This window comes from Cucumis melo, chromosome 1 (assembly GCF_025177605.1).
Source record: "Cucumis melo cultivar AY chromosome 1, USDA_Cmelo_AY_1.0, whole genome shotgun sequence".
NCBI classification, from domain to species: Eukaryota; Viridiplantae; Streptophyta; class Magnoliopsida; order Cucurbitales; family Cucurbitaceae; genus Cucumis; species Cucumis melo.
This window is the reverse complement of record NC_066857.1, coordinates 14,066,535-14,075,849: the sequence shown is the minus strand read 5'-3', so window position 1 is coordinate 14,075,849 and position 9,315 is coordinate 14,066,535. Positions and strand designations below refer to the sequence as shown.

At 35.7% G+C, this 9,315-nt stretch overlaps 1 protein-coding gene across 1 annotated transcript; it reads right to left on the bottom strand.

Annotated features, from left to right (window-relative positions):
- Positions 1-4,788: 4,788 nt before the first annotated feature.
- On the bottom strand, positions 4,789-8,766 carry LOC103490165 (leucine-rich repeat receptor-like serine/threonine-protein kinase RGI4). The gene is made up of 2 exons (XM_008449552.3): positions 5,284-8,766; positions 4,789-5,186 (listed from the first exon to the last, which is right to left on the bottom strand). Exons 1-2 carry the CDS (start codon positions 8,126-8,128, stop codon positions 4,789-4,791), a joined length of 3,243 nt encoding a protein of 1,080 aa, XP_008447774.1. The 5' UTR covers positions 8,129-8,766.
- Between the last annotated feature and the right edge of the window lie 549 nt (positions 8,767-9,315).

The following is a 9,315-nucleotide window of genomic DNA, read 5'->3' as shown; positions in this document are numbered from 1 at the left end:
TCATTTAAATTGCCATACAACCGATGGGTTCTAATTGAAAATCGTTTTACCTAAGCGTTACGAAACTACCATTCTGTAAACATCGCTACAACTAATTTGTCGCGTCACTGAGACCACTCGTTTGTGGTCTCAATGTACTGAATGTCTTTTGCAACGGTGGTCGTGGCGTACGCAGAGTCCCCTTCGTCTATGTCGTCGCAATTTGTCATTTTTCTATTTATCAAATTATGCAGCAAGCAACATGTTAGGATGGTGCGACACTGGACTTGGAGGGGATAGTATGACTTCCCACGACGTATTGCCCAATGACCATTTGAAACATCGAAGGCGCACTCAATCACATTCCTTGTCGAAGGTGCGTCATGTTGAAGTACTCCTTTACATTGCTTAGGGCATTTCCAGCACCACGCCACTCTTGCAAATGACACCGCTGGCTTCTGTATGAGGCGAGAAATCCCTCAGCGTTTGGATAACCCGCATCGAACAGATAATAATATCATGTACTGAAAAGCAATTCTTTATGCACGTTGAATATGTAAGTTGAAAACGGTATGGTTTGATGAAAAATTATAAATATCTTTTGGCACTTGTAGTCCATTTTGTCGTGCAAGGGCATCTCGGAGAATCCGCGAGTCATCTGCGGTTCCTTTCTAACCAGAAAAGACGTATACGAAATCCCCTAATATTAGTCGTAATTTCCCCCTTACGCGTTCTGAACGTAGGGCGATTTGTTGCAAGCACGTTGACCTTTATGTTCATCTCGTCTGACACCCCAAGGCAATTTCGTAGGTTTAAACAAACGCGCTTACATTAGTGGCACGTACAGATAGATGACATAAAAACCACTTGTACCATGCTCACCTTGAAACACTTCCAACATTGATCAGTGCAATTGTTTGTTACCGAACATGATTCTTTATCAACTCATTATGGAGCTATAGCACAACCAACAAGACGAGGTTAAAATGTTGCGATAGTGTCTCTCCTAATTGTATAAATTCCTGTTGAATTACGCGGTTCTTTACGTCATGCGTAAGGATGTACAAGAACATCGCAACCATTTCCTTAACATCGACAATCTCTGTCGACGAAAGACCAGCTATAGTCCTAAGTAAATGGCATAGAATTGTGAATGTTCGCCTGTCCATGCGCGTGCTTTGACGACACACAAGATCAAACTTATATATCATGCGAAAGTACATAAGCTGCCTAATTCTATGCCTTGTATCGTACGGTGTCTGTGGGAGACACTTATTGTCGTTCATTAGTGCCTACAACGTTAGGAGCATCTAACGTTGGGTCAATGTGAACGCAGTTAGGACTCCAAGAAGGGTTTGTTGATCCATTTGAAATGACATAAAAATACTAAAAGTTTTTTACTAACACTGTTATTACAGTATCCATATACTTTGTAAAAAAATCAATATTAAGCATAAAATTACTATAGGGAAATTACGTACAACAATTTAAAAACAAAATTAAATGATGCCCACTTGTGTTACATGTATGTTTGAAAAAAAACTTTTTTATATTTTTTTTGAAAATGTTTACTTTTCATGAAAAATTATGGAAATTAAAACTTAAAAAAAAATTTGGAGGTAATTTATTTTAACATATGACAAAAAGTTGTACAATTATGTGTCATAATGAATTAAATATAATAAAATGTAGTACAATTACAACTTTACTATGTCTTTAATCATTCAAGTTCGATTTTCTTCACAATTACAATTACAACTTAGAACAATTGCAACTTAGGAGAATTAGTTAAATACTTTTTAGAATGTAGTGAAATTTGAAGTATATTACGTTGTAAATGTTGTTAATTTAATTACTTGGACAACTTACGGTCATCTTTTAAAAACAACCATTTATAATTTTTTGAACTTTTGTAAAAGAATGTGAAGTTCTCATTTCTATTCCGTTTCAATTAACGAAAGTCAGGTTTGACGGCTATGATTGTTATCTAACAACACTAACAACATTAGAAAATTTTTTAAAAAAAAATTGTGGTAAAATATTTTGTTACACTAATGTTAGTGGTAGTACTGAAATTATGTACATTGGAATGGTAATTTTTGAAATAAAATTTAATGGTCATGCATGTGAAAAAATAACACAAAGTTAAAACTTTCTAAGCATAAAATAAAAAAATAATATAAAATTTATTTAATAGTAAAATGTTCATAGAAAACAAAAATGACAAAATTACAAAATCAAAAGTGTGTTCCATAGAAATAAAATTAAATTACCCAATTTTAATTTTAATGAAAGAAAAGCACTACAAATCGAACTTTGAATCTACAAACGACTAATTCGTAGTACCTCTTAGAAGGATGGGATGACCATAGACGTTTTGCATAAAAAAGTAAAGAAGTTAGGAAACGACAAACCCCGAAAAGACGTGAAGAATTTTAAAACCAGCATACATGAACAAATAAAAAACAGAAAATGAACGATTACATACCTTGTAAATAGAAGAAAGGACCCAAAATAAAGATTTAAAAATATAAGACGTTAAAAAAACAACATTCAAATGTAAAAATGATTTTTCAAAAAATATGTTGAGGAGTATCAAAGTTTAGAAATCGGTTCAATAAGTTGAACCATATTTCATTGTTGTCGAAACATCAATTAGGAGGGAAACAACATAAACAACAAACCATATGAAGAGACAAAGTAGATGGGACAGAAGACACGAAAGAGAATAAAGAAAATGAATAATAGTAAGATAGAAGAAGGCAACATAAGACTGAAAATGTTGTTAGATAAGTAAAGTTATCTAACAACATTAATAGGAGATTCATAGTGGTTGAAACATGACAGCAATTATTTGAATAAATACCGTAAGACAGAACAAAATAGACAAGGTGCAATAATATAGAAAGAAACATACATTAGAAGATAAGGAAACTAAAAAAATACCATAAGACAGAACAATGCAGAATAAGGGTAACACGGATGGAGAATGATGCGAATATGAAAAGAAAAAAATTACATACTAACTAGAAAGAAGCAAAAGACAGAAGAAGGCAGCAATAGAAATCCCAAAATGCGTGGTAAAATAAAAGAGAAAAGGTGAATATATAGGGGTGGATGAGGGAAGTTATTATGACTTTAATGAGTATACACAAAAAGAAATCAAAGAATTTCTGCAAATGACAGTGTAAAATCATAGAAAAGTGACAAATTTGGTAAAACCCTAACCATTGGCAGGATCTACTACACAAAGGGTAGATTGTCATATACATTGAATGGACAAAACACTCTGTAAAGGGTAGGTTTGGGTGGCCAATATTTCTCTACATAACATCAAAACATGAACAAAACAAAGAAGAAAGTACATAATGGCAGTCAATGGAAATCACAATCAGAGGTAGCAATGAATTCACAATTGACACATGAATGAGCGAAAAAAGTATGATCCTCACAAAGCCAAAATAAAGAAGAAATTAAGAAAATAAATTTTACAAACAACCATTGCAAACAATTGAAGACAGTGGAACCGAAATGCATGAGTACAAACATATATTCAAATTTTTTTTCTAGAAGTCCGATCCAAGATGTAAGTGAGGATTTCGAAGGCAAGGAATGGTCCCCGCCAGTGAATGAAACCCCTAAACCCTAAATCGAAACGTTTTCGAGGCAAGACCTTTTGGCCAAGCCTTCAAAAAATCGTTCGATTTTCAGACATAAGGAGAGATGTAAAGATCGAAACGACGTGATCGAAAGGGGATTTTTTTGGATGGAAGGGGGTTCATTTTTTCGCCAAATATACGACCTTAAAAGTACGGCCACAATGGCATCCCACTCCGCGGTTCCATCCAGAACAAGCACTTCGAATCAAAATCCAACGAAAACAGGTAGAAGAAGAAGAAGAAAGAAGAAGCAAGAAGAAGCAAGAAGAAACAAGAAGAAGTCGGCTAGGACATTATGGGTATTACACAACTACAATAATCGGAATGGAAGGGAATAGGAAGAAGAAGAAGAACGAAGGCGAAGCAAGAAGGAACATGAAATAGGTCATGGAAGGGAAAAGATGAATGGACATGCAAGACGGATTGAAGAGGTTCATGAAGATAGATTAAAGAGATTTGTGAAGACGGGTTGAAGAAGAAATGTGAGGGAGACAAATCGACAGAGTACCAAAGGAGAGAGTGAAAGTGGTAGAGGGGCATAACCGGGTTTATAGAAACCCTAAAACTAGGGTTTCGATAACCCTATTACCAAACGGGGGTTAGGGTTAAATAACACTAACCCCACAGTCTGAACCCGTCGCCCAAACACCTTTTAGAAATTGAGGATTGAAGTGAAACCGAACATTTGAAACTATTTTTTTTTTTTGGAGTTGTTATGGAACTTTTTCAACAAGCTGATGAGATATAACTTTTAGAAAGAAAAGATATAAATATATTATATAATAATATTTGGAAACGGAGGACATTTTCGTAAAGTGGATTTTCTACAAGTGTGGGTTGCCAAATTAAGTACAAATCTTGGTATGATCTTGATCAAGAAATAACCAAGAAGAAGCACTATCCCAACTTTTTAGAGGGTATACTATTTTTAAAAGGTGAAAACTACCGTAAATTATTTTGGGCAATTTACGTTAAAGAGATCTAATCATAGTTACTCACTTCACAAAGATATTCGGTCTTCCTTTATATAATCACTCGGAACGAACCAAAAATTGAATATTTTAATTTACAATTTAGAAATAAAGGAGAACTGATTCTAAACCGTCAAATTGAATTATCAGAAAAAGAAAGACGCACTAGCCACTAGGTGTCACAATGGCGATTGAACCACAATCGCCATTTCCGGCTTAGACTCATCGGTTTCGGTAGCAGCTCTTCCCAATTCGGAATGTCGAATTTCCTCCAGCATGGCCACAACATCTTTCATAGAGGGTCGATCATCAGCCTTGACATTGGCACAAACTAATGCCACGGCTAGGGTTTGAATCATTTCGTGGATTGTCGGATCCGTTCTTCCTCTGAGCTTTAAATCGAAAATGTCCGCTTTGTTTTGGTGTGCGGCAAAATGGTCTTGAACCCATTGCACCAAATTAACTCCTCCTGGTAAAGTTGGGTCCAGTGGATGCCGCCCTGTTAGAACCTCCATTATCACCACACCGAAGCTATAAACATCGCTCTTCTCTGTGATTTTAATCGTGGACCCTTGTTCTATAATCATCAACAGAAAAACGCTTAGTTTTGAATCCATGGAGTGTATTTGCCAAAATCGAAATATGGGTTTGAAGGGGCGGAGAAATGAACATACCAGGGGCCATGTAGCCAAAAGAGCCTGCAAGTTGAGGTCTTGTCAATGGCGTCTCTAAACTATCGTTACCACTTTTTGTACTCACGATTTTGGCTATCCCAAAATCGGCTAGATATGGTTCAAAGTCATGGCCGAGTAGGATATTCATGGTTTTCACATCACCATGTAAGATTGGTGGAATACAGTCATGGTGAAGATATGCTAGAGCATGAGCCACTCCTAGAAGGACTTCGTATCTTACCTCCCATTCTGCTCCTCCTATTTCAGAGACATTGATAAGGGAGCTCAAGTTTCCATTTGGAAGATAATCATAAAACAAGATTTTCAAATTCCTGTTAGATCCCCAACCTAGTAGTCTGATTATGTTCTTGTGTCGAATTGATCCCAAAATTTCGATTTCAGTGCTGAAGGCTCCAGTTTCTTCAGTGGACCACATTTTCTTCACTGCCATTGTTTCCCCATTTGGGGTTGTGATTCTATAGACGGCACCGGAGCTTCCGGTGCCGATAACGTTGGATGCGGTTAAGTTTCTTATGATGTGGTCAATTGAGAAATCGAGCTTTTGAAACAGGGTTATTTCCCATTTGTTTCCTTCTGTGAAAAGAATGAAATGGGCCATGTGGGTTCGAATTAGCATGTAGAATCCTAAAAAGAACAACACTGCACTTATGCTGATCAAGATAGGCAAGGCTATTTGTATTGCTTCTTTGCTTATGCTGCTGAATCCCCCATTTTCTTTAGGATTAGGTCCTCCGTTTGAAACAATGATGAGGTCTTGGTTTCCGAAAATAGAGCTTTCAGGGAGCTTTTGAAAGAAGGGTGTGTCGGGCAATTTTCCAGAGAAGTTGTTGTAGGAGATGTTTAAAGTGACAAGGTTTTCAAGCTCCGATAGAAAGCCAAGTTCTCCTGAGAAGTTGTTGTGGGAGAGGTCTAGAACACTTAGCTTGGTAAGACCAGACAATTCATTTGGGATTTGTCCTGAGAATTGATTGTAACTTAGATTAAGAGCAATGTCAAGTGAAGCAAATGTTCCTAATTGCTTAGGGACTTCCCCAGAGAAGAAATTATTGCTGAGGTCTAAATATTGGATTTTCTCACAGTATGTTATTTCTTCAGGGATCTTCCCATAAAACCGATTGTTTTTTAGGTCTAGTTTAGTTAATTTCAACAATTCTCCAATGTTGGGTTTGATCTGACCTTTAATCATGTTGTTGGATACATTAAGAAGCACTAGGTTCTTTGGCAGAATTTTTGGGAGACTAGTGAGCTTATTTGTACGTAGGTCAAGAGACTCAAGTTTTTCCAATTTGGAAAAGGTCGAAGGAATTCCTCCAACCAAAAGGTTTTCACCCATGTCAAGATGTTCTAAGTTCTTGAGATTTCCCATCTCTGAAGGGATAATACCTCCAAGCTTATTCATAGACAGTCTGAGTCTGGTTAATGTGGTACAGTTTCCAATTTCAGGAGGGATGATCCCGGATAGATTATTTGATAAGAGAAGAAGTTTGGAGAGTCCTTTCATAGCGAAAATCCCTGTCGGTATTGGACCTATTAACTGGTTGAGAGATAAATCAAGCAAGATGATATTTCGGCAGTCTGGGAGACTGGGGGGAATAGTGCCTGTCAAGTTGTTCCCCCATAGTAAAAATGTACGAAGGTTCTTCAGGTTTCCTACATTAGTTGGTATCTCCCCCCATAATCTATTGTTGTCTATTTCCACATGAATCAAAGTCGTAATATTAAAAATTTCGGGTGGTATTGTACCATTAAGCTGATTAACACTCAGTTGAATGTCTGCAAGGTTCTTAAGTCGTCCTAAACTTTTAGGGATAGGTCCTGTTAGAGAATTTTCTGAAAGATCAAGTAGTACCAGTTCGTCGCAGTTTCCAATTCCTTCTGGAATGTCACCATCCATCAAGTTCAACCATAGAAGAAGGATTCTAAGCTTTTTCATCTTCCCGATTCCTCGTGGTATCCTTCCAGAAATACCATTTTGATACAGTCTAAGAGTTTGTAATTCACTACAGTTTGTAATCTCTTCTGGGAGTGATTCAAAAAGTTTTGATCTATACATGTGTATGGTCTGAATCTTTTGCAGCATCCCAATTGTTGGAGGAAGAGCACCATAGATTCCAGTGTCGGATAATCCTAACATTGTTAAACTGCTGCAGTTTCCAATCTCATCTGGCAACAAACCCTCTAGATATAAATTCCCTCCAGCTTTGAAAACCATAAGATTCTTCAACATTCCGATGCTTTTAGGAATCTCCCCATTTATACTATTGTCTGTGATTTGGAAATTCACAAGGCTTGTAAGATTTCCAATCGTCGTAGGTATGTTTTCAAACTCATTGTTATGAAGAATCAAATCCTGAAGCTTGCTCAGCTTGCAAAGATCTTCTGGGATTCTTCCCTTGAGGAAATTTCTGCTTAGATCAAGAACATTCAGCTCCATATAATCTCCAAACTCTTTCGGAATGCTTCCCGTAATATTCGTGTCAGAGATCACAAGAGTCCCCAAGAACTTGAGAGCTTGAAAATTTGTAGGCAATGTACCTAGCAATTCCAGTGATATCAGGATTATCTCCACCACCTGTCCATTGGAGTTGCACACAACTCCAAACCATGAACATGGCGTCGCCGCCTTCGGATTCCATGATCTTAACACATCTCTGGGGCTTGTTAGATTCTTCTTCCATTCAAGAAGAACTCTACCCTGCTCATCAATGGAGTAAGAAGAAGAAAAGAGAAGGGATTTTACACATAAAATCAAGGCTATGGTGAAGAAGAAATGAGGAGGAAGAAAGGGATTCCTCAGAATTGTAGGCATTGTTCTTGAAAACATAAATTACGGAATGATCTATTTTGGGATTGTGGAGAGGGAAAACCCATGTTTTGTATATAGGAGGAGAAGAAAAAGAGGAGAAGAGATAGGGATATTGATCCAAGAATCCTTCTTTCTATTCTACTGTTATTGTTTTTCCTCTCTGTTTTGATTCTTAGTTCTGCTTACTGGAATATGGTTTTTTTTTTCTCTTTATAAAATCTTTTTTAAGAAAACTGTTCCTTTTTTTTCTTTGTTTAATCTTCATAAATGGTTGTTTTTTTTTTTTTTTTGGTTAAATCATACACCCTAGTTCCCTTGAGAATCTCTTTCTTTCGAAGGTAAGCTATCAATAATTTTTTTTTTTATTATTATTTCATTGCAGATATGCATGGCACGTGTCAATGTTAGGTTATTTCCATTTTAACAATTCTGTAAGAATGATGTATTTGGAAAATGAAAAGACTAAAGGATAAATTTATTAATTGCCATAGATTGGAAACTAAATCGAGAAATTTTGGAATAATTGGTATGTTATTAGTTGAAACATTAATTGTTGGGGAGTTGTGTTTACGGGTACCCTATTACCCATCTTTTCTACTATTGGTGGTGATGGCAATGTAAACTACTCTTTGGTTTTTATTTATTTATATTATTATTATTATTATTAATGTTATATTTTATAAACTTTGGCCATATCAGCCAAGAGCAACAAATATTAGTTGATTTAACGATATCCGATATCTTTGTTCTATTTTATAAATGTGCTATAAAAACGTCCTCTATTTGATTCAATTTCAATAGGCATATTTATAATTAGAATTAACTTAAATATTAATCTAAACAAATTTTCTGTTTTTTTATTTTTACTTATGGATAAAAGTAGCGTTTTAACCTCATTCAGTTGGTATTTGAAGAGAGAGATATCATAGAGGTCTTGAATTTGGAAAACCGTTTTGTGGTTTTTCAAGTAGCCAAAGCCATAAATTTGGATATAAGGAATTCAACAAAAGCAAAATGTTTTTAGATGTGTTTGGATCCTAATTTAGAAGAATGTTTAAATGTGTTTGATACTAAAATTAGTTTTTACTTATATATTAACGTTAAGGGAAATTTACATATAACAAAATACCCAACTATTTATGACTCATATAATAAAGCTCATAAGGTTAGCCATTTTTTAAATATTCCAATTTTGTTCTTTCATT

Bases quoted from the DNA above. Each gene is read 5' to 3' on its own strand.
- LOC103490165 (XM_008449552.3), bottom strand. From the start codon at position 8,128: ATGTTTTCAAGAACAATGCCTACAATTCTGAGGAATCCCTTTCTTCCT. The intron at 5,187-5,283 runs GTATGTTCATTT...TGATGATTATAG, and splicing joins TTTTGGCTACATGGCCCCTG to AACAAGGGTCCACGATTAAA.